Source organism: Oreochromis aureus, linkage group 19 (genome assembly GCF_013358895.1).
Source record: "Oreochromis aureus strain Israel breed Guangdong linkage group 19, ZZ_aureus, whole genome shotgun sequence".
Taxonomy (NCBI): domain Eukaryota; kingdom Metazoa; phylum Chordata; class Actinopteri; order Cichliformes; family Cichlidae; genus Oreochromis; species Oreochromis aureus.
Window position 1 is genome coordinate 8677916 of NC_052960.1, and position 24943 is coordinate 8702858.

At 41.8% G+C, this 24943-nt stretch overlaps 1 protein-coding gene across 3 annotated transcripts in view; it reads left to right on the forward strand.

The window, feature by feature from the left end:
- Positions 1 to 11254: 11254 nt before the first annotated feature.
- The window catches only part of actn1 (actinin, alpha 1), a 54455-nt gene continuing 40766 nt past the window's right edge, over positions 11255 to 24943 (forward strand). The window contains exon 1 of one of the 3 annotated variants that reach the window (XM_031733453.2): positions 11255 to 11668. In XM_031733453.2, coding sequence (XP_031589313.1) covers positions 11561 to 11668 — 108 coding nt within the window. In that variant the 5' untranslated portion in view covers positions 11255 to 11560. The remainder of the gene's footprint in view (positions 11669 to 24943) is intronic. The other 2 variants (XM_031733455.2, XM_031733452.2) reach the window with 2 other exon arrangements.

Below are 24943 nucleotides of genomic sequence, written 5' to 3' on the forward strand. Positions count from 1 at the left end.
GTGACAAAGCAACAGTGTCTTCCTAAGGCTGACTCGCCGATGGGTGAAACATTTACTCTTTCTGACACACGTCTGTCTGAGGTAATGGAAAACGAGTCATTTTGTTGTAGATATGGGCTACTCGACTGCTGTGAGCTTACAGAGTTGCCATGGCAACGCAGCCTCAACTCTCCCGTGAAAGAAACGTGACCCTGAGCGAACCGTGTCAGTCCGAGTAGAATCTTTTATTGACTTAACCAAAAAGCTCCATTTCATCAGGAGAGGGAGTTCAGTCAACTATGACTGAACTAAGCTGACAAACGCTAGTACTGCAGATTTACATGTCAATACAAGTGATTAATTTCTGAAAAACACTGGAATAGGACAGGACCACAGTCTTGGGTTTCACTGTTAGGGAACTAGATTGGGATCAAGGATAAAAAAAACCTATATTTTCAGTCCACGAATTTCCAGAATTTGGAGAAAAACGCCGGAAGAAAGTCTTTTTTTTTTTTTTTTTGTTCCTTCTTAATTCACAGAACTACAAAAAAAGCCAGAATTTTTCCCACATGAAAGACTGACTCTGTTCCACACAAGTCTGAATTTATTAGCTAAATTCTAAATATTTATATTTTCCCGTGGAAGTCTAATTTAGTCACAGAAGACAGTTTATTATATGACTTTGTTTCATAGACTTCACTTTTTTCTTAGAATTCTGACTTTATTTACTTTTTTTTTTTTTCCACAGAAGTTTAACTTTATCGCAGAACACTATTCTCAGAATTCTGATTTGGCTTCAAAATAGATTTGTAGCAAGTCTGACTTAAATTCTGGGAGGGATAAAAAAAAGCCAGGACTTCCACTGGGGGGGGGTCATGACCCCTCCCACACAGTGGCCCGATCGTCTTGTACTTCAATCTAAGATCTTCACCTGGCGTCTGTGTCAACTTGGTGCTTCAAACCGCAAATACTGCAATTAGTGGACAAACCCCTTGAGCCAAAACCACCCCTAAAACTACTGCATTAAGGCTGCATTTAACACAGCTAACAACACAAACTCACCACAAGCTCCATGTTTCTTAGATCCTTATGGTCACATGATCTGTTACTAACTTGGCGCGTGGATACGTTCTGGCATTCTGAATGTTTTAATGGCTTTTCATCCACCTTGACTTAAAAATGTTATCAATTTTAATATAAGCGACATTAGAGGGCGTACAACACATTGACCAATCAAAAGCTTCAGAATAGCTTGTTTGTTTCTTACCTTTACACCTTATTGTATGACTGATCTTTGACAATTTATTCTACTTTGACCATGTCTACCTTTGAGTATATTTAAAAGGTTGCTTTCCCAGCTGTTCAACATTTTGACAAACTCTGTGCTAACAGAAAGGTTTGGGGAAAAGTAATAATAGTAGTCAGTAAAGGCAGTAGTGTTTCATAAACGGTAAGTTTTACATCAATAGCTTCCATTGGAGCATAATCCCCACCCCTAAGAAAACAACAGAAATGCAGATTTTTAGGGATCTGGCTATATATAAACAGCCATATTAGGTATATATAATTTTAGTAATTAGACCTTCCTTTTTTATTATTATTTATAAGACCTAAAATGCCAGCTCAGTCATGGACATGACCAAGATACTTTGTAAAAGCTGTACTGCGATTAATAGGCATTTTGTTTTTGTTCCTGTATCGTCTTTTGAACTAGTTTCGAAATCGTTTCACAGCAGTAGGCTCATTAAGCCTCGTGCTGTTTAGATACCAGCCAGGGAACCAGCATTAGAAAGTTTAAAACAGCCATGTGGGATATTCATTATGGCTTTGGAAGTTTTGTATGGACTTAGATAATTACCACAATATGTTTTTCTGCTCGGAAGAAGATGAGTAATGCGGTTTTCTGCCTTTCAGGCTACCGTGAGGATTCACATTTAGAAACAATTAGATTGTCTTTCTGATACAGGTCATGGTTTCTGCCACAGCTGTCACCCATCTGGCTTGTACCCTTTAGTGCCAAGCTGTTTTTAACATGCCACCAAAATGAGGTAGACAAGAGATGGGTTAAGAGCCTAAGATTTTTTGTTTGTTTGTTGATTAAGCCCCACTTAATGAATCTTTCCCTAAAAACAGTGTCCCCACATTCACATTCTTTATACACTGAAACTCTCCTTTCTTCAAACCCCAAGATGTTTTCACATACAATAAATTCTATTGGTGTTCTTTAAGCTGTAATGTAGACACCAATCAGCAGCCCAGCAGGTAAAGCGTGACATTTTTAACCTGATATGAGAAAGTTCTGTATATCCAGCATTGCAGAACAACATTATCATTCATTTAAATGGTCTCATCACACTCCTGTAGCTCTGTTTTTGGTCTCTGCCATCTCCAAAAATGGATTTGGTTGGTGCTAAATGCTTCACTGTGTCCAAAGGCAGCTCCCAGCTGTGTTAGTCAGGTGTTTGGTGCTGAGCAGGAACTTTAAGGTAGATTTTAGAGCTTTTTTGCCAGAAATAGACAAAAAGGAGAGTCTATTAGCTATACCCAAATATTTTCCGCAGATAGTCACACCACGCCCCCTCTGACTACCACTCAGCTCTTCTAACAGTGTGGCGATTGTCCATGAAGCATGCAACGTCATTATTTTCTGAAGAAACTGGCATCCTGTCTCTGCTTGAACGACGAGACTCTTCTGCCAGGCGAAAGCAGACTAACAGAGGGCTCACCGGCAGCTGTCGAGAAAGATTACAAAAGAAAGCACAACACAAGGCATCCCAGTCTCGGGCTGGTGGTGAAGTGGTAATCTGAGGGCAGGCTTATCGAGCTGCCTGCACAGCTTTCTTGTCAAAATAATTTCCTTTTCTTCTTACTACTGGCTGTCACTTATCTGCAGGAAGTAGACACCCTCGTTTAACCCATGCTTCCCCTCGTGCAAGTATTCAAGTTGCGATATTATATGCTTTGGAGCTGTTTCTGTTTTGCTAGGCGTACGCCTGCTGGGTGCATTAGGCTTAATGATTAATTACAGACTACAGGCACACACGGGGGTTTGCCTGTTTTATGAGCTAATTGTACTGTTTTACACACTGATGTCAATCTAAATTATGTGGACAGTTAAGAAACCTGAAAAAGGTCACACGTCACACAAAACTCAAGTGTCCTTGGGTGGTCACATTAGGAGGAGAACTGCACTTGTTTGTGAACTCTTTATCTGTATTTGTTCAGGGAAGGTTAACTGGCTCTCTGTTCCCTTTCCTTCCCTCATAGAGGGCCACTCGAGCCAAAGCCTTTGAGGACTTCCACTGGAGCAGGAATGGGTTTAATCACATGTATTGTACTGGCCTGGGAGGAGACACCATGTCAGTTTAAGTTACGTAAAAGTCTTGAAAATCTAATTTTCTCATTAGCCTCCTTGTGGAGTGTTATGCTCTTACACAAAAAATCTTTTTCTGACAGTTTTGGTCGTTTCTGTCGAGGGATTTCTATATTTTCAATTCAATTTTATTTATATAGCGCCAAATCACAGCGACAGTCGCCTCAAGACGCTTTATATTGCAAACTATACCCTACAATAATACATACAAAGAAAAAATACAAAAATCATATGACCCCCTATGAGCAAGCACTTTGGCGACAGTGGGAAGGAAAAACTACCTTTTAACAGGAAGAAACCTCCCAGCTCAGGGAGGGGCGGGGCCATCTGCTGCGACTGGTTGGGGTGAGAGAAGGAAGACGGGATAAAAGACATGCTGTGGAAGAGAGACAGAGATTAATAACAAGTGTGATTCAGTGCAGAGAGGTTTATTAACACATGTTGATTTAGAAAGGTGACTGAAAAGGAAATGTGCAATGCATCATGCATATTTTGTCTTTCTCATCTCCAAGTAAGGATTTAGCAGTATCTCCATATATATTTATTGGCAAACTCAGTCCAATTAAAACCAACTAAATTCAGTCTCAATGGCATAATCAGGCTCTTGAATGCTTGAAATATAAGATTTCTGTAGTTCTGACATTACAGGAAATGAACACTTTTTTTCCTGGTTTAAATCTGCAAACTGCATCAGCCACTGTTCAAGGTGGCAACTTTCTAATTCATCACATCCATCTAATTGAGCTGCTAACCCATTTTAGATTTATTCAGATAAGTTAGCTACCTAAAAACTTGGCCTATTACAGGCATACTCATCCAAGGACAGTGGTCCCGCTTTGTTTTAGAGCTACAGATTTTAAACCATGTTTTTGGGAGCTTTGTCCAATCTTGTTTTTCTGACTCCTGAGCTTTTAGTTAAAATCAGCTCCCGCAAGCTGCTGCAAATCTGTACTCTAAAAGCACCAACCTTTTGTTTTGGACTGAGTCGTGCTGTTCTCTATCCTGTTCCTGCAGTATGTTTCTTTTGATCCCAGATGGTGTTTTGGCTCCTGATGTTTGACCACAAACCCAAACACATGTACAGCTCAATAGGATTATCATGGTTGTGCTGCAGTATCCCATACATGGCTCAGCTTTAACAGCAAGGACAGCTATTTAAGAATTCCCCTCCCGACATGACTGGAATACCTTGGGAACTTGCCAGAGACCAGACTGAGCCAAATGCACCAGCTCTTCACATGACCCGTGTGCCTCAGAAAGCAGGCCCGAGTGTCTTTGCACCACTAACTCTTCAGAAGATATTCTGGGATTCTGCTGAATGTTGACGTCAAGCAGTTGGACCGCACAGAAATTCCCCTTGTCTGCCCACCCAAACTGTGCGGCGTGGAGTGTGCCACCAGAGTAATTATACATATTTCAGCGGTTAATTAGAATGGGTTAACCGATGCGTTTAATAAGCCATCATTTGCAGCACTGAGAGGACGAGCCTCTTTTGTCAGACGGCCAATTAGAGCTCATGTTGCTGCTCTCTGGGGTGGACTTCTATTAGTTTTGGCTGTATTTTAAAGCATAAAAATAGAAACCTTATTAGCCTCGCTAGCAGTATAGCTGTAGAGATCACAATGTTGGTCAGTTCGTTAGTTTGAAATGGCTCAACAACTTGAAGTGTCCTGATTTTTGGGATTCTTTTTTAGGAAAATAAAATAAAATACTGTCTCTTTCAAGTCTAAGATTTTTATATTTCAGGTTATAATAAAAGTCATCTCGTCCTTACCAGATGCTAAAATGATTTAGCTCCAACTTCAGATGGACAACACTATATACGACATGTTAGATCTGTTATTATTTATCAAAGAAAAATTAAGTCAAAATTCTGCAGCAGAGTGTGAAAAGTACACCCCACAATGCAACAGCTGGTAAAACCACCTTCAGCAGACTTTGTCAGTCTCTCACATCACTCTGGAGGAATTTTGGCTTCTTTTCAATGTGATTCAGTTCATTGAGGTTCGCAGGCATCCATATATACACAGCAGTTTTGAGGTCTCACCACAGCAGTTTAATCATGTTGAGGTCTGGACTTTGACTGGCCATTGCAGCACCTTCATTTTTTTCTTTACTGCTGTACTTGAGATCATTGTCGTGTTGCACGACCCAATTTCAGCCAAGCTATAGCTGACAGACATTTGACTCTAAAACTTTAACTCTCTCCTCTATAGCGGAGTTCATGGTTGATGACTTCGAGGTGCCCGGGTCATGTGACTGCAAAAAAGGCCAAATTATCACACCACCACTGCCGTGCTGACAGTTGGTTTGAGGTGTTTGTGCTAATATGCTATGTTTTTGGTTTTCACTAAACATGGTGATGTGCATTATGGACAGAAATCAGTCACATCTGTCTAAAACTTTGTTGCAGAGGTATTGTGGTTTCATCCCTTGCAGCTTTGCAAATCTAAGCAGTGCTGCCATTATTCTTTTTAGATAGATTACACTTCCTCTTGGTAATCCTGTCCAAACAAGCCATACTTGTTCAGTCTTTTTTTAACTGTGCTTTTGTGGAGTTTAGTATTTAACATGCTAACTTGGGCCTGGGGAGACTGAGATGTAGCTCTTGGATTGGATTTTTTTGTTTGTTTGTTGTTGTTTTTTGCAGTGGTTCAGAGTGTTGCACAGTCTATCCTTGGGGTGAAATTGGGACATTCACTCCTGAAAAGACTGGTAACCGTCTTGAATGTTTTCCACTTGTTTATATTCTTTTTCACTGTGGAATGGTGGACTTCAAGTTGTTTGGAAATACCTTGAGAACAACACATATCTGGATGCTCCAGACTAGAAAACGGCCAAAACATCTGTGTTTTATGGAGGAGCTCCCACTTGCTGAGGAAGTTTATTTGATTGACACAGCGAGGCTGTATTTATCTATTTTAAAACCTGCTAAGGACAAGATGATTTGTTTTATTATGTTGAGAAATGTGAAATGATAGAATTTAAAGAATGTCTACTTTCTTTTTTCCATGAATTTAATTTGATAGCAGCAGCATCCATTAATAACAAATGTCCTCTTTAATGCTCTTTTTTTCCAGGTAGGATTTCTTTCACACTTTAGCTGATTTCATTGTCATTCTCAAAGTTTGAAAAGCTTGTTCATGTTACAAAAGGAGGACATCATAAAACTTGAAAGAGACTGAGAAGCTTGTCATAATTAATCTCAACTTCCCTTCAGGGTCAAAATATACTTTTCCATCATTTTGGCTGCATTGTGTGTGCTGGTACTTGAATTGAAAGCAACCAGAGTTCCTTTTTTTTGGTTCACGTCTTATCTGAGAGACTTCTTCAGATATAAAAACTCTCTGACTCCCACCGCCCACTGGAACAAAAACTTGGTTATCATGACCTCGCACTGCTGAGCAGAGAGCGTTTCCTCTTAGGCACGAGGGACAGAAAAGGGACACACAGCACATTAAGAGAGCACTTAAAATATGTGGTTATTAAACTTGGCCTTGGAAAAGATATTAACCGGGGAGAAACAGAACAGCAGGAGGAACAACACTGGCGTTCTTTATGAGGCAGGTTTGTCGGAAAAACTCAAAATTTTGTCCAAACATCACAATCGGCATGCTGCAGACCCAGCAACAGCCTCAGACAAACTCTGGTTCATCCCAAGGACAAAATACACAAACAAGCTAAACAATAAAACATATGCTGTGCAAGAGAGTTTGAGCCTTTACATAGAAACAGCTCCTCAAAGCAAGACTGAGCTTTAAATCTGCACCTAAAGGAGAAAGGACACTCTTTCGAGGAGGCCAATATTCACATGACCGAGGAGACCGACAGTTTCCAAGAGGAGTAAAGGAGGCCACCAACATTTACTGTGGATGACCATCGCTGAAAAGAGGTGGTGCCCTAGGACACAGAATATCAGCCACCTATGATGCACTCATGAAATCTCTTTCCCCATCGTTCGCACATTGACTGCTCCTTAGCAAAATGGAGCCAGTTATGCATTACTAGCAATGCAGCTTGATGGCTACTTTCAGTTCCTTTCTTTCCACAAAGGTAGCTTTTTACACCAGATGCCCTTCCAGACACAACCCTAAAGAGAATTTTCATCTCTGGGTGAAACTGAAGTAGATGCCTTTTTGATTGCTAAATGAACATGTTAACCACTGCACCACTAAAGGCATGATCACTAACAATATGGTGTAACGCTTGTTTGTGCTTCAGCACACTCATGGATAGCAGCTGGTCTGTGTTGTGAGTAATATACAACAGTGGCTGTACAGACTTTGTAGAATTTTACTGCTGTTTATGTGCACTGCTGTCATCCTGGATTGTGGAGTCCGGGGTGGGGTAGCATTGCTCTGACTTTGGGAGTTGGAACTCCAACTCAAGTGTGAGGGGTTTCCAGAATTTCAGATTTCTAAATTCAAATTGAATGCCCCAAGAATTAGATCTTGGCTCATGTGATCCGAAATTTAGGAGTGGGGGAAGAAGTCCAGTTTCTTTGAATTTTAGCCCTGACTTTGAGAACCTACACAGACATGCTAAATATAAAGTATCAGCTTACTAACAAGAAAGTTTGTAAGAAAGGCAATCTGCTGACCGTTAGCATATTGGATAGCATATAACTGTTAGCTTCAAGACCTGAAGATGCAAACGGTGGGGCTGCAGGCTCTGCATTCTTAATTAAATCATTAGTCTGCAAATGACTTATCAAACAGAGTTAGTTCACATAGATAATAACCACTGTATCACCTTTTAGCCAGCTGTTTCTGGACGTATATTAAAAGTAAATGTAATGAATTGCTTTGCTCTTCAAATGGCTGTAGGCTAATTAGCTAATGGAATTGTGTATGAGTCCAGACTCTTTAGTAAAAGCTGCAGTCAGCTGCCTCTAGTTTTCTGCTATCTTTGAGCCACAGAGCTGCTGCTGCATGCCTCTTTCTGCTCCTTTGTAGGTGCAGAGCAGTGGCAGGCAGCTTCCTTTTGGCCGGGGACTGTGCAGGCAGTGAGCTGGCAGCCTGCTCTCTGACTGTGACATCACTTTTCCAAACACTTACCACTGGAAGTTTGTCCATATATGGAAGAGCTCCACTTTCTCCAGACTGTCAGGTCTATCCCGCTTTCCTGCACTGTGTAAGCCTCTGTGTGCCTCTGTGTGTGTGTGTGTGTGACAGGGAAAGATATAGCCGGTTTTACCTTACAAGGCAGACAGACTTGGCCATCTCTTCAAATGTTTGCAGGAGCTTTGTGGTGACTCACCTTTCTACTCACAGCTCTCATACTGTAGTACATGGATGGATTATGAGATTAGCAGGACTGGGGCTCAGACAAAAGGACCCCCCTTACCCACCTTGTCCAATAATCTATTATTTTTATAGCATGATGATTTAATTTTGTTATTTTTACATCTCATTGTTATCCAACCTTGCTCATACCAGGTTGGACTTAAGAATGGACTTCATTCTTTGTGGCATAGATTCACAAAGGTGCACAAAACATTCATTTTGGCCCATTAACATGATAGCATCACACAGTTGCTCCAGATTTGTCAGCTGCACATCCACGATGAGAAGTTTCTGTTCCGCCACTTCCCAAAGGTGATCTATTGGATTGAGATCTGGTGACTGTGAAGGCCATTTGAGTGCAGTGAACTCAGCTCTTAGTAGATCAGCAGTTTCTGAAAAACTCGGGCCAATAACCATACCAGATTCAAAGTCACTAAAATCAACTTTCTTTAACTTTAACCCTCAATTGTGGACGGCTGAATGAACTGTGTCACAGACACTGATTTCTGAAGTGTTTCTGAGCCACAGAATTGTCTCTGTTTTTAACGAAGTCCCACCTAATTTCTACAGATGTTTTTATGGAAATATTTTAAGTTGGACCAGTTTTTCCTTTGTCCACACTCACTAATTTACAACACTTTTGCATGCAGTGTCAGACTGGTTTCATTCATCCACACTTTGCATCATTCTTTGCATTTGCCAAGTGTGATGTGTGAACAGGCATCAGTTTTGGCACTGATTTTATTATTTATGCATGATCTCTCTTGGACTGTGTTTCTTTTCATTTTTATGCTGATGACTGTACGATCTTATGACCTCCTCTTGGATGTCAAATATTTTCTCCAAACTTTAGTTAGAGTTGGTTCATGTCATTGGATCCCAACTTATGACTAAACAGATTGTACTAGGAGCTTCGTTCCTGCTGGATAATATCAAAACTGTTGGAAAGCATCTCAATAGTGACTGAAATTTTTAACACAACACCACAACATGAATGCAGCCCTCTTTGAAACCACTCCCTTATGTTTGCTTTACAGTCATAGAAATAATTCCAGTTTGCTTAAAATATAACTGTAGTAAATATTTTTAAAGATATCCTGCTTATGTGCAGGACTGGTGCAGGACGGGCAGCACGGTGGTTAGCACTGTTGCTGCACAGCAAGAAGGTCCTGAGTTCAATTTCGCGGGGGTCTTTCTGTGTGGAGTTTGCATCTTTTCCCCGTGTTTGCGTGGGTTTTCCCCGGGTACTCCGGCTTCCTCCCACAGTCCAAAGACATGCATTTAGTGGGGATAGGTTAATTGATTAATCTAAATTGCCCATAGGTGTGAATCTGTGAGTGAATGTGAGTGTGAATGGTTGTCTGTGTCTCTATGTGTTAGCCCTGCGACAGACTGGCGACCCGTCCAGGGGTGTACCCCGCCTCTCGCCCTATGACAGCTGGGATAGGCTCCGCGACCCTGGAAAGGAGAAGCGGAAGTGGATGGATGGATTTTTAAAGATATCCTGCTTATGTGTTACTACCTGAACAATAATGAAAACATTTAAAGTAATACCAGTACATGATTTTTAAGGGGCTATTCTGCATAATGAGGGGACTACTTTACTTTTAATACCTATATAGCCTTTTAAATTCAAAGTGTGGCATGTGGTATAACTGCAATGCACTCTGTAAAACAACCTACCAAAATTTGACTGGTGCCCGGTCCACCAAAGCCACTGGACTGGAATACTGTTAATTAAGCAAGTGGTTTTTCCATATTATGTTACTTTCTGCTTTTACTGCATTGCATTATTTTAAAGGTTTTGTTACTTAGTGTTTTTGCAGGTTAATTGCCTTATTATAGATCAAACTACAGAACAATAAATAAGTGATTAAAATCATCAACAGCTGTAACATTAAAGTGGTACATGCATCAATGAATCAGTTATAATCCAATAATATCATTTTGAAAAGTGTTACTGGACATAATAAGTGCATTAAATATTGGGTACTTTGAATATATTTGGATTATACAACCTGTGCAATATTAAGCTACTGAAGTAGGATTATAGGTTTTACTTAAGTAAAAAGTTTAAATGCATTAAATTCCCCCTCGCAGAACAATTATCCAACATGCCTTCTTGTGAAGCTCCACTTTTCACATAAGAAGTCAGAAACAGGAAACATAATCTTAGTTCTGTTTTCAATATTTTCTGGGGAGCCCCCACCCCTGAAAACAACAACAACAACAACAACAACCCAGAAACGCCCCTGTTTTTAGGTTACTTTCCTCTACTTCACTTTGAATGCACGGCTTTTAATTTTACTTTTTGATACTTTGACTTGCGGAAAGATAATTACCTCTAATTATTTAAATAAAACAACTGAAATAAAAAAAAGAACTTTTGTGTTGTTTAGCATGTGCATCTTTCTTTAAGTCTTTTAAAACAACGCTCTACACTTTTTTATTCTGATTACAGGCCGACAGATATTTGGCTCGACCCAGGCAGTCAACCTTGGTTATAAAGCCTCACCACTGACAGCCCAGGCAGCCAGTCTGCTTCGGGGAGGCGGTTTCTGAGTCCCAGAGGCGTCCAATCGGATTCCTCGGTCTGCTATCGATTCCAATTTGTCTGAGGCAAAGTTTTTGCGTCCGTCGCTCCTCGATACTAGACCTGCCTACTGCCTGCTTACGGCTGAGTGCTCCTGCTGAGGGAAAAAAAATAGAGCACATAGAGGAAGAAAAGAGGCAGAGTTGGAGGGAGAGAGAGAAAAAGAGAGCGAGAGAGGGAAGCCGGGGGTGGACCGTTAATTTCATCCACACACCGTCTTGAATGCGTGGAGGAGAGTAGACTGAGCTGCTGTAAAAACATCACCTCGCCGAGGACCGGAGGACTTACGAGACAAGCAGAGAGCGTCTATATATAAAGCTTTATATATACATGTATAATATGGAAAACTATGATGGAGAAAATGACTATATGCAACAAGAAGATGACTGGGATCGGGATCTCCTCTTGGATCCTGCATGGGAGAAGCAGCAGAGAAAGGTAAGGGCTTTGACTTCCTTCTGTCTCCCGTGCGGAAGTGGGATTGTTGCCTGTGATAATAATTAGGCTCTAATAACACAGCTCATTAATATTATCGTCACACATCCGCTTGGATGTGCGCTTGGCGACTTTGGCTCCTGAGCGATCCGTTAGTGGAGCCAGCAGACAACCAACGGCAGCCCCAAAAACCAGCTGGCAGTGGTTTGCTTTAATTATCAGGCTCATTATCGCGGCGAAAATCACCTGTGCGGCTTCTTTTGGCTACTTTTAAATGCGGCTCCAAAACTTTTCTCGCCTACAGATCTCGAGGAGACTTGCACATATCCCACAGAGCTGTATGGACATATATAAACCGTGTGTAGGAACAGCACTTTACGTGCAGCAGGAGGGAAAGCGTATAAGGGGAGGAAATACAATTAGAAGGCGGACGGGACGGCTACCTTTTCAGCGCAACAGATGTCAGCCATGCGCTTGACTGCATATGGTGTGTGCCTGGCCCCTCCTGTCATCTGGCTTATGATGCGACGTGGATTAGGCCATGCTTAACAACCCGGGGATGGAGTGTATTTGTGTGAGAAGGGGGGTAAACTCACCATAAGTCACTCCGACTCCTCTTTATTTAGCGATATGACCATTTTACGCGCGGATTCTGCATATTTTCTATCGCCACGAACAAAGGAGTACCTGTTTGTAGTTAGGAAGTTGTTTTCGGTGTTATTACCAGTGATAGAAAGTTAGCCATTTGACTTCTGACACTACTTTTCTTCCCCTTTAAGCGATTATGAGCTCTGTAACCCGAACTGCACACAGTTTATATTTTCAATAAAGAGCTTTAAGAAGTCCGGATCTTCTACACGCGTCTCCCAGCTGCTGCTCGTTTTCCAAACGGAATATGAATGGTCTGTTTCGAGAATGGGTGCTACTTTTCCCCCTCCCTGCTCCCCATACTTGTCCTCTGCTTTGAAAAAGGGGGAAGAAAAACCCTGTGGAATCTGAGTAAGCGCTGTGGTTTGGTTTGGGCTGGGCTTGCATGGGAGCAAGCGTGCCCAAAAATGGTAATAATCGGCCCCTCTCGCTGCTGTTGGAAAACTTTTCCCCGAGTTTCTTTCTTGCTCTACGAAGCTCTCGGCTTCTGGTTTCCTGGATTATGTCATCGGCAGGCTGCTACCGGTCGAGAGCAGATAAAGGGGAAGTAAAGGAAAGGTATGCGGGACTGATGTCAGGTGTGAACAGTAGACAGAAGTGCTTCGGACATCAGTAGGTCATTGTCTCGTGCTGGCGCTCCTTTAGGGGCTTTTGGTATAGAAAGGTCATCATGCAACAAACGGGGAGGTTTCACCTGGCTGTTTTGTTCAGCCCATATCACAAACAAGTCAGAATTTGTGGTGAAACACTTGCCTGTGATGACCTGCACATTCTTGTGCCTGCATGGCCCTCATTGATCTAATCATCCTGCAGAGAGCAAGAATATTTATTCATGTAAGCCTCCCCTTGTCTGACAGAGCACTGATGATGGGTTATGTTGAGGTCTGACCAGACACAATTACAGACTGAGAGGGATCACTGCAGCCCCCACCTTCCTTTGCAGGCCTCTGTCCTTTGCCCCAAGGAGGGCATAGATAACTGTCACATGCGTGCACACTTCTCCATGTGCATGTATGCACACAGCACTGAAAAATTCCTCCCAGGCTTCAGCAATCAGCTCTACTGCTGATGTACAGATAACCAGGAAGCCTTTCATTCTTTCAGAGTCTCTCCCTCATAACTTTATTTATTCTGATCTTAGTGTTTAAGTGCTTCAACATCTAAGATGTTGGTCACTGTATTTAAACATAGAACGAAGCAATAGTTGATTATTTGAAGGTTTTTGCTGTGGAATATAACTGGAGTTACCTAAACTCGCTGTTGTTTGGATACTGATACAGACCACCAAGATGTGATAATTAGTTGGATAAAAATTTACAGCCATATTCATTCTCTTTGGGTCCAAGTGGCCATATGTGTCCAAGCTGGGTGTCTCTTTACCGTTTAAGCGTCTTTTACACTTTTTAACAGTGCAAAAGTACAAAAAAAGAGCACATTACACAGGTGAGGGCTTTTTTCCAGGATATTTTGCAATTCACTGACATACACACACACCAGCCTGGCGTGTCTGAGAGTGCTTAAAATATTTGGCGTCCGATACAAGTCTTAACCTGACTCCCACGCACAAAGATATCTTCTAATCTTGAAATCCTGATGTCTTTGCATACCCAGGTGTCTGCTGCCCTCTGCCAAAGGTTACATGAAGCTCACATATTGTCACCTTTATCACGTGATACATTCCTTAGTGATCACTCTGAATGAACTTTATCATCACGCTCCTTTAATTTTTGGTTATTTTGTTTTTCTGTAGCTTGAAGGTGGAGTTCAGGTGTTAACTGCTCTAGCTAATTTGTCCAGGTTTGTCCTTATAAGGGTATGAGCTGCAGCATGTTCCACCAGCTCTGCCTGTAAACCTCCCGCCTCCTACTTCCCATCTCACACACCCCTAAACTCTGTGTTCCCAACCCACACCCACATTCCCCTGGCCAGACTCTACAAGCCAGGTCACAGATCAGAGCCTCTGATCTCACGATTTGTTCACCTTCGCCAATAAAGTGGAGACAGACGCAGAGCATACCTGTTCTCTGAGGCAAAGAGCAGAAAAGTGGTCTGTCTCTTTAATTTGTGGTGACTGCCGGCAGCAGAATCAGCGTGCTGATCAATAGATTTCTCTGAATTGTGATGTCAGAGAGTTCATGTGCTATGTGGCCAGGAAGGCTTTGCAGAGACTTGCCTGTCTGTGTGATGCATATGTGGGAAGTGTCCGTGAAGCGAATCAGTCACCACTGTGATCAATCAGCACTGGGCGTGGCTGTCACAGGCAGCAGACTTCCCAATTCGGCACCCTGACCGAATCCACGTACAGTCACTCAACCTCATCTTGAATAAGGAGCATGATTAAGTTGATTAATTAATTTGATAAGCAGTAATTTCAATAACTGAAGTAAAAATTTCAAAGCTTTTCCCATGTGACGATCTGCTGAGTGATTTCCTTCACCATACATGGATATTTTAGTTCTGTTAATAAGCAAGTCGATTGGCTGCTCGTGTCCTAAAAAACATCAAGTTTCATCACTCAGGAAACTGACTCAACACATGAATGACGGTGTGACGTTTTACTTCTAGTAAGAAAACCTGTAAGAGATGAGTGTTTTGTTCCACACTGGCAGCTGTTTGCTACATTGCATAATAGGATGTGTAATGTCAGCTCTGGCCACCTCTCAAAATGTTTCCTGTCATCAAATTCCTCTGTTCCCATAATGCACCTTTCCAAACCCTGTTTTTTTTTTTTCTTTTTTTAAACAAAAGGAGAAGAGTGTCAGATCGTTGGTGACAAAACAGTGGATGTCAAAAGAGTGAAAAAACCCTCCAGCCACCCACCCTCTCTGTCTCTGTCTCCCAGGCAGCTCTGCTCTCCACACTGATCAAGGCGTCATGTGCTGAAATGTTGCTCCTCTTCACTACATAAAACATGAGCAGGCTGAAGAGTGTGTCACATTTATTTTCCATTTTCAGTAAACTGCCCGCCTGTGTCATGTGATGTTTTCCTTGCTGCGGCCTGTCATTGAGCCCTGATGACCACTGCCACCAAGGACTGCACTCAATCATATGATTAAACTCACATGTGCTTATCATCGTTTGTGTACATAGTGCTTGAATGATATTTTGAGCCAGTAAAATGTAATTTTGTCAGTGACCTTATGAGACAAACAGGGTTTTAAGTCTTATAATAGCACTTAAATGAAACGCGCGATAGGAGATATGCAGAAAATATGAACAACAAAAGAGAAAATGCATTTTTTTAAACTTGCGAGGGTCAGTTTGTGAACATAAATTTACACATGTGAATTTAGTTTGTTTAAATATAATATAATCTAAAAATATGGATGATATTTGCACTATTGCCGGTCTACAAACACAGAAACACACACACACAGTCAATGGGAAGAGTTGTTGCTCAGCCAACTTTGATGTAAAACAGTCCCAGCATGTGCTTTGCAAAATGTGCAATAGTCAGAATTATAGTGTTAAAATATGTCCGCAGTCATGGTTTAACGTGAAAAATTCAGGTTATCTGCTTCCTCGGGGCGAGACAGGCTACAAAAAATAATACAAGCAAAGACTTTTTCTTGGTTTAACCTAAACAGTTTATGTTGATGTTCTTTATATCTTCCTAGGGGAAACATTTATTAATATGTATGTAAACATGGATTTAAATACAGAATATAAGGTAAAAACAGAGTTTTAAGCTCTAATGAGCTTGAAAGTCAGTATTTGGTATGGCGATCTTTATTCTTCACTCAGCCTGAACTCTCTTAGGAAAGTTTTCTTCCCTTGATGATTCTGATTACAAGCAGACTGGACGTGAGTGAAAAAGCAGCCAAAGACCTTCAGAAAGCCTGGAGAACTATTGCCAAGGTTAAGAAGACGAGATGTAACATGTTGCTGGGATGTGTTAGCCACTCTCCCGTTTCTGTGATGTATCTTTATATTTAGAGGACTTTTAAAAAAAAAACGATTGCGAGACCCGGTCGTTTCTCCGATGCGACCTTTATCTGATTCAGAGATGCTTCAGGGAAGTGAGCAGCCTTTTGTCTGTTTGTCAGCAGGAGGTGGTTCAGCATCCTTTTCTCAGTCACTTAGTCATCTGTCAGGGTGGCTGCAGCTCCCTGTGAAGCACTAAAAAGTCTCAAAATTCAATATGTGAGTGAAAGCTATCTTATTAGAAGTCTCGGGAACTCCCAGGTGGATCCTACTGTTGTGGTTACTGCAGCCAGACTATAAATCCCAACAGGGGCTCCCAGGAGAAGCAGTCATGATACCCCGGTCACGGCTCTCAGGGCTGTCTCGTTTTCCGTATTGATGGGGTCACATGCTGACACCCAGACTGAGAGGGCGCGGGATCATCCACTCTCCTCATCATAGGAAGTTTTATGTGCGTGCTCCTAGCTCAGCTGGAGGGGTGTGCTTAGAGGAGATGTGCAAATTTTATATTCCAGATTTTAAAGAGCAGATGTTTTGTCTTGAATTGATATTTAGTGCTTTAATGACACAGACTTGTTTATAATTTTGACTGAAATAGATTTTTATTCGTCAAAGAAGCAATTACTGTCAACCTGTTGAATGCCATATGTGCGTTCCCATGAAAAACTGAACGTTTTCCACGTTTCTTCCAGTTTTCTCATTTGGGATTCAAACCAAAAACAAGATTTGCTGCCATGAAATCTTCCTGTAAACTGATCCGGCGTGAACACGATGTGGGTTTGATGGAGTCGGTTTCATAATTAGCTGAAACATCTTGTTATCTGCTGCTAATGGGAAGCTTTCAGTCTGGAGGAAACCCTCTCCTCTTTATGGCCTGAAGCTTTTGGCGGATGTACGGCGTGTCAGAAGACTGTGACCTGTGTCTAATGACTCTTACATAACCTCACTCTGTGTCTGGAGAAGGGGTTTTATTCTACCTGGGCTTTAGTTGGAGGACTGGTGTCACTGTTTGCCCAGGAAATGTCAAATTGAAGGAGCTGTTTTTACTTTAATTGCTTCTTATGTGATGTTCCCTTACTAAGTTCATAATTTTTGGAAGAACTACTGGATGCACTGGCACACAGTTAGACACTAATGGTTCTCAGATGTAACTCAATGAGTTTTCATGATTACCAGCTATGCTATGAAGTAGGTATTGTCTGTATCTTGTGAGTCTCTGTGTGTGTGTCTTCAGGGGAAAATGGAGACCTGAAGACACCTTCTTTCTTCAACCGCACAGGCTTTTTTGAGTTTATATTTACTGGATTTGTCAAGGAAATAACACTGCAACTGTGCAAGGTACAGGCATGAAACTTTGTTAGTTCAAAGTAAAGACTGCTGGAATCAGAGGGGCAAATGTCAGTTCCCACTTTATGTCAAGTTACTTTATGAAGTGCAGGAGTATTTTCTCAGCGATCTTTTTTCTGGCATGAGTGTGTTTTAGGTCCTTGCATTCCTTCCTAGTGTTTTTTTTTTCACCTGAATTTTTCCTTGGATACAGATTTTTCCTGATCAGATGCTGCTGGAAGAATTAGTTTTATCTTTAATATCTGAATAGCCATGTGCAGCACTGTGGATGTATGTCCTCTGTGTGTGTTACCATGCACTGAGAGCCAGCGATTGAGAAAGCTGTTTCCAGCTGTCTGAAGAGAGAAGGTCGGACCGCTGCACAACTTCTGGTCCGTTCTTGGCCTGTAAAAACATTTCCGTGCCGTTGGTGAAATTCTCATCGCTGAACAGTTTCTCCTTTATTTGCTTCAGGAAGGTGTATGCTAATCTATCCTCATCCAGCTGAACAGTACATCTTAGTTTGTAAGAATCCACTGTTTGAAAAGTCAAATGTGAGCAATTACCAGGCTCTTATCTGAGCAGTTCCCAAAGGCCCAGGCCCTGATGCAAATTCTTGACTTTTCTCTAGCTCCAAATTTAGAAACGTTGTATACAGAAGTCAACCCCAAGCCCTCGGTCATTAAAACAGTTTCAAGACCCATTGTGCACTGAATTTTAATTACTTAGTTTCACGGGTTTGGATACGTTTGACTGCTTTGCTTCATTTGAAGTTTCATGAATGAAAATTAATCCTGCATAGACTGCAGTTTGTTGTTATGTGTATGGCATTGTAGCCTCTTTGAGACCCCAGACTTGGAGTCTTTTTAGAATCCGCATTAACTCTGAGCTCTGGGGTCAAGGTGCATTTCCTGTGGAGACGACACTGCCGAGCCAAAAAAAAAAAAAAAAAATCTGCTCAATACCCAATATGCAAGAATGTGTGGATCCACTGCACACTTACGGTCACATGTTTTCAATAGCAGAGGGGCGTTTATAGGTGATCTGTCTGCATGTTTCCAAGAATTTTTTTCATGCACCACATGGGAAGGATGTAGTCGAGTCTTTCTTCCGCTAATGCTATTAATCACACCACATGCATTCTCAAGTGCATGTGCTGACTGCTTTGAAGCCAGGAGGGGGTTTGTACTGTACTCAGAGGGTCTGTGCACATGCTAGTGTATTAGCTTTAAGCCTCCTCATGGGAGCAGCTGTAGTGTGTTTCCTATACATAAAAAAAGGGGGGGGGGGAAAGCTTTGAGTAAACAGACACCATGGTAAAAACAGGGCGCAGGCACACCTTTCCATTCATTCATCTGTGTGGGTGTAGCTCAGGGGCAGAGAAAGGAGAGCACAGGGGGAGGAGGCAGTGAGTGGAAGAAGAGACTCGGACAGAGCAGCTTTCAGGGCTCGGGACAAAGAGAGTGTGTTCAAGAGGCCGTCTATTGTCACATTGTCAACCTGGATTCAATAATTCATCATCACCAGCGAGGTTAGAGTTTGAGCTATCAAATGACTTCTCTCTTCAGGTGCTTTAGCTTAGCATAAACACTGGAAACTGGGGCGATGGCTAACCTACAGCGATTAATAAAAGAGAAGATTTGTTTCTATACCTCAGTTTTTGTAGGAGAAAAAAAGATGGTAACGTTCAGTCACTTGGGACCAGAGACTGGTCAGTGACTACCTACTAACCACCAGTTATGAGGGGAAAAATTAGTATTCCCCAATTGGTTGCAAATGGTTGCCGACAGTCGCTGTGGAAAGCTTCATTCATCCAGTCCTAGAGCAATTGCAAAAAGGTGTCAATGTGAAAGATTTTGCCCAGCGATGTCCAGTAAACTGCTTGACAACTGGTTGGGAAATACACGTTTTTCCTGAGAGAAACATGGTTGCCAAGCGATCTGTGGGCTTGTGTGAGCGATCCTTAAATGAGTGAGTTTTAAAGGTAGTGGTAGGTGCACTTTTGTTAGATGTCAACTGCTTGATCTTCTTTAGTCTTATTGCTAAGCTAAGCTAACCAAGCTACTTTTTTGTAATTTTTTTTTTTTTTTTTTACATTTAATAGACCGACATGTAAGGCATATAACCCTCCTCATTACATCTACACAAGATAGCAGGTAACCTTGTTTTCCAGAATTTGCTTTTGAGTTCTTCCTTTAACATTGAAAGAAATGGTGAAACAGGACTCGTAGCACTTAAAGACCAGCTGCAAAGTTTCCAGACTGAGGGGGAAAAAACAGGAAGGACATTCCTAATTAGCAAACTAGCTAAGAACATGGTCAAATTAAACAAATGGATTTCCAGGAAGCAGTTTGCCACCCTTTTTACAGAAAATAATCCTACACCCAGAAAATGGAGGCCTAGTAACTATAATATAATTCCTGAATTCCAGAGTCTGATCTTACTCTTACACTTCCTATTCCAGATACTCTTTTTTTTCTTTATCGAAAATCTGCTGATAACTTCCCACATGATGTAAGATTGTTTCTCACATGGCTTAACTGATTTTGGATGCTCACTGACGAAGTGGATGTGAAAAACTCATCAGATATGGGGTTAAAAACAATCACTACAAACATCATTCCATAACATCAGCTTGAAACATCTTTTCCATCATATTATATTTTCTTTTTCCTTCCTTTCATCCGTTTCTCTCCCTTGCTTCCCGTTATTTAAGACCTTTCTCTCCACTATCTATCCCCCTTTGTGCGGCTGAGTGGGTGGCAATGGATTTAGGGAAAACTTGTTTTGTTTTTTTCCTCCGTGCTAGTTTTAGTCTGGGCATGTTGAAATCTCCCTCCAGCTTTATCAGGAAGCCACTGCGCACAGGGTGGTGCATCGCTGTTTGCACTGTGTGTAGTAAATGGGCAATTGGAGCATTTGAACAATACAGACGGGATGTTTCTTAGTGTTTTATTTACACTGTGGGCAATTAAGTCTAATTCAGAGGGAGTCACATTCACTGCAGTGACTAAGCCTTCCTAGGTGGCCAGAAGGAGATGAGAGGAAGTAAATATGAAGATGAAAACGATCCTGTGAGTGATAATAAGTGAGTTCTCAGGGTGGGGAGTGTCACTGGGAAAATTGAGGCCGGGGGCTATTTGTTCTGTTGTACTCCTACACTCTTCTAAAGTGGGACAAGTATTGAACGTCTGAATTTCAATCAGTGGCTGCTATTGATCGTCTGCTCCACCGGCACTCATGGTCAGTTAGAGCGGACTCCCTGCAGGCACGTCACATTGTGGTCTGATGACTCTGAGCTGTTTGTGATACGCGTTTAAATTCCACAGTAGCAGCGAGGGCTGAGCGACACCTCGGCTCCCTGCCCTGCTCTCTTTTGTCAGTTTCCCGCAGGATTAGCCTGCACCCTCCTGACGTCACTTCATTTATGACGGTAAGCAGCAGCAGCAGCAGCTTCTGTGAAGTGCTCGCAGCAGATCTCATTACAAGTTGTAACAGACACCTCCCCTTGATGGCCCCACCCTGGCAACCCAAAGCAGGAGGAAAGCCGGCCTGCTGCTTGTTGGTGTGTAGTGGAGAGCCCTCGGCAGAGCGGTGGGGCAGCAGAGTGGTTTAAGCTGCGTGAAGTGCTGGCAGGTGCTGGTGCTGGTGGATGGACTTTAGGAGGGAGGGTGGTACAGCCGTCACAGTGGCTAACTGTGGAGTTGAGTTGTAGTTTTGGCAGATGTGTGCGCGTGTGTCCTCCTAAACGCCCATAAAAGTCTGCCCACACTTTGTTTTTCTCAGTTTTTTTTTAAGGATAATCTCTATGACTAAAAACTAATACAGCTCAGAACAGCCAGAGGAGAAACATATATCACATATCACTTTATCCACTGGTGTTGGGGGGGTTGGATGGTTTTATTTGTTTGAAGTTGTCTGTCCTTTCTGTTGATGAAAAATTGTGGTTCAGCTGTGTCGCCCTGAGCACAGAGTTTCTCTCAGGAGCAAAACAAAAAAGGAATAAAAAAACTTAAATTGGGTAAAATGGGGTACATTCATCCTTTCTAATAAGTCAAGTTATCCATGTATTGGGGCGTTTGATGGCTTTGATTTATGAACCAAACACTGATCCAGCTGAATGTCATCTCAGCCGAGCATTTACTAGATGACACTCCAAAAGAAGTGTCTCATTACTTTCATTAAAGTGTTTCATGTGAGGCCGGTGTGCCTCCATCATAGCTCTCTGCACTTTCTGCAGGACATTTATCTCAGCTTGACGCATCGGTCTAATCTAGGTTTGTGTAGCCATTTTTGGTCATTCTTATAGATGTGGGAATATGAGCCCACATTAACATTTTTTTAGTCCACCTACCATGTAACTTTTTGCTATTTGCTGTTTCTTTAAATGAGCAATGAGCAAATCATCTAGGCAGTCATTTCAGAAGTCTTAAAAAGGGTTTCATATATTTTCATACAGGATTATGAGTACAATTACAAATGTAATTGCTGCCACAGCAAATATGTGTTGCACATATTCAGATGGAAGCGTTTGATTGGAGCTTTTCTGTCACGTTTATTTTGGAAAAACTGACATCTAAGCTAAACTCGGATTGTCTTTGGGGCCAGCAGCAGGTTTGCACCACTTTAAAGGGCTGTTTTATCTTATAGCAAGTCAGCGGCCCCTGGAGCTGAGCTGCATAGGTCAGGGAAGCTGTAACCAAGGTTTGGATGCATGTATTACTTGGACCCTTGGCGGTGCTCGTTTCTGTATAAGCAAATTTTCAGTTCAGGTTTTTTTTTCTGAACTGAGAGTGTTACCACTTCTCTGTTTGACTCACAGGTGGAACTGATGAACACGAAGTTTATTTTTTTGTATGTCTGACTATCAATAGCACCAGACTGCACTGTTTTTATGGCTCAGTGCTGAAACTCAACCGAATTATACACAATAAATTGATGTGTGCATGCAGCAGCCTAAGTGGTTTTCTTTCTTTTTCTTCCCGTGTGATGCCATATTTAATGCTACATTAATATAAGAAATTGGACGAACAGGTCTCAGCATTTTTCCCTTTTTGACGTGGAGAGCTTCACAGATAACATTTTTAGCCACAGAAAAACAAGCAAAGAACCTATTAAAGGCTTGAAACACCCTCATATGACCCACGTCACGTAGCCGTCCCTCGAGACTCTCCCATTAACATTAAAACGCTGAACAAATCAGGATTTTTGAGAACTACTTTGGAAACAGATCATCAACAAACACCAATGTGTTCCTGTGTGAACACATTTCCATTGTGCTGTCTGTCACAGTGAAACAATTACAAAGGTAGAAAGAGGAAGAGAAAAACGACAGATATGAGTTTTTTTGGGACATGTGAAAGACACACTGATTCTTTGCTCTGGCTACCTGCAGAATTAAATATGTTAATTAAAGTAATTACAAAGTGTGAAAGCGTATTTTGTCTTTGAACTTGGAGAGAAATGTCAGTTTTCCTGGAAGCTTCTAGTTTGGTGCACAGAAAATTACTGCAGAAGTGCACTGGCCTTAACAGGTCATGTACAGTACAGCTGATGTGTAGATGAGTTGAAAGTGTCTTTTGTTTGAGTGCAGTGTAGCTCCTCCCCAGCTCAGCATTTCTCTGAGTCAGGTGATGGTCAGCAGTGGAAAAACGCTGCTTCGGCACAAAGCAGCACCACGACTGGCTACCTACCATCACACGACGGCTGCTGGCAAACCGAGCTCGAGCTGACTCACGATTACTGTGTTTTGCCTCTGAACCCGGCCACTGTGCTTCATCGTATCTGTTTACATTGCCGTCCAACTGTTGTCAGAGACAGCTCAGGCATGACTCAGGACTTGAAGCTGTGATAATAAGTTCTCTCTACAGTGCCAGCATCTTCGTAAATTTGTATTTTTCTTAAACAAAATTGTATTGACACTAAAACTGCAAACAAACAATATAATTTAATTGAAGCAAGCATATAAAAAAAACATGTGTATGCACATGTTGTAAACTCAGCCTCCTGCAAAAACACAGACCTTAATGTTTGTTTAAGTACCAGGAACATAAGCTGTACTTTCATTTTGGACACATACGCTGCAGTGAAATGGGATCCGTCACAGAGTGGCCTTTGTGCGGTGGGAGACTCCTGCTTTGAGCCAGCGAAGCAGGGAGATACATGTTCACGCTGGGCTTTTCAATGACTTGCTGCTCAGCAAGGCCTCTTTGATGCCCAGAGTCTATTTGAATAGCATCTGCACATAGATTTGCATCCAATTTGTGTGCTGTGAGATCATCAGAAGTGCTGCGTCTTCTTATCAGCTTGCGTCATACTCAGTTAGACATTTGTCTGGACATAAACCTGCTTGTTCTTAGTCTCATCAAATATGTAAAATTCAGGAAGTAGATAGAAGCTATTTTGCTGTTTTATGGATGTCTTCAAAGTTTGCACTTTGTACATTTGAGGAAGAAGAAATAAAACTACATATTGTAAGATGTTTTTAGTTATTTATTTCCAGTGCTGGAAATCTGTGAAAATTTTGCATTCAAAAGCTGCAAAAGGGTCAGGGGTTGGATGGTGATGCATCTTTCAGGAGAAGTGGTGCTCAAAGTCCGAAAATTTCAAACAAATATTGCTGAGTGCAGCTTCAAGTCAAGTCAGTTTCATATAGTGCAGGGGTGTCGAACTCCAGGCCTCGAGGGCCGGTGTCTTGCAGGTTTTAGATAACACCCTGGGTCAACACACCTGAATCAAATGATTAGTTCATTAACAGGCTTCTGGAGAACCTCAAGACATGTTGGGGAGGTCATTTAGCCATTTAAATCAGCTGTGTTGGATCAAGGACACATCTAAAGCCTGCAGGACACCGGCCCTCGAGGCCTGGAGTTTGACACCTGTGATATAGTGTATTTTAGCCAACCCGAAGTGCTTAACAGGCTCTGGCTCTCTTCCACAGCATGTCTTTTATCCTGTCTCCCTTCTCTCACCCCAACCAGTCGTAGCAGATGGCCTCCCCTCCCTGAGCCTGGTTCTGCCGGAGGTTTCTTTCTGTTAAAAGGGAGTTTTTCCTTCCCACTGTTGCCAAAGCACTTGCTCATCGGGGGTCATATGATTGTTGGGTTTTTCTCTGTATGTATTATTGTAGGGTCTACCTTACAATATAAAGCATCTTGAGGCGCTTTACTGTTGTTGTGATTTGGTGCTGTATAAATAAAATTGAATTGAATTGAACAGGTACCCTCATTCGCAATCCAGGTCTCCAAGAACCCACAACACCAAACATGCATACACAGACAATATAGTAAAGATAATAACTTGAAAATGAGTCAGAATGTAAGAATAAAAACATTTAATTCCAACTGTGGTAAAAAAACGCACAGCTTGATGACACCATCA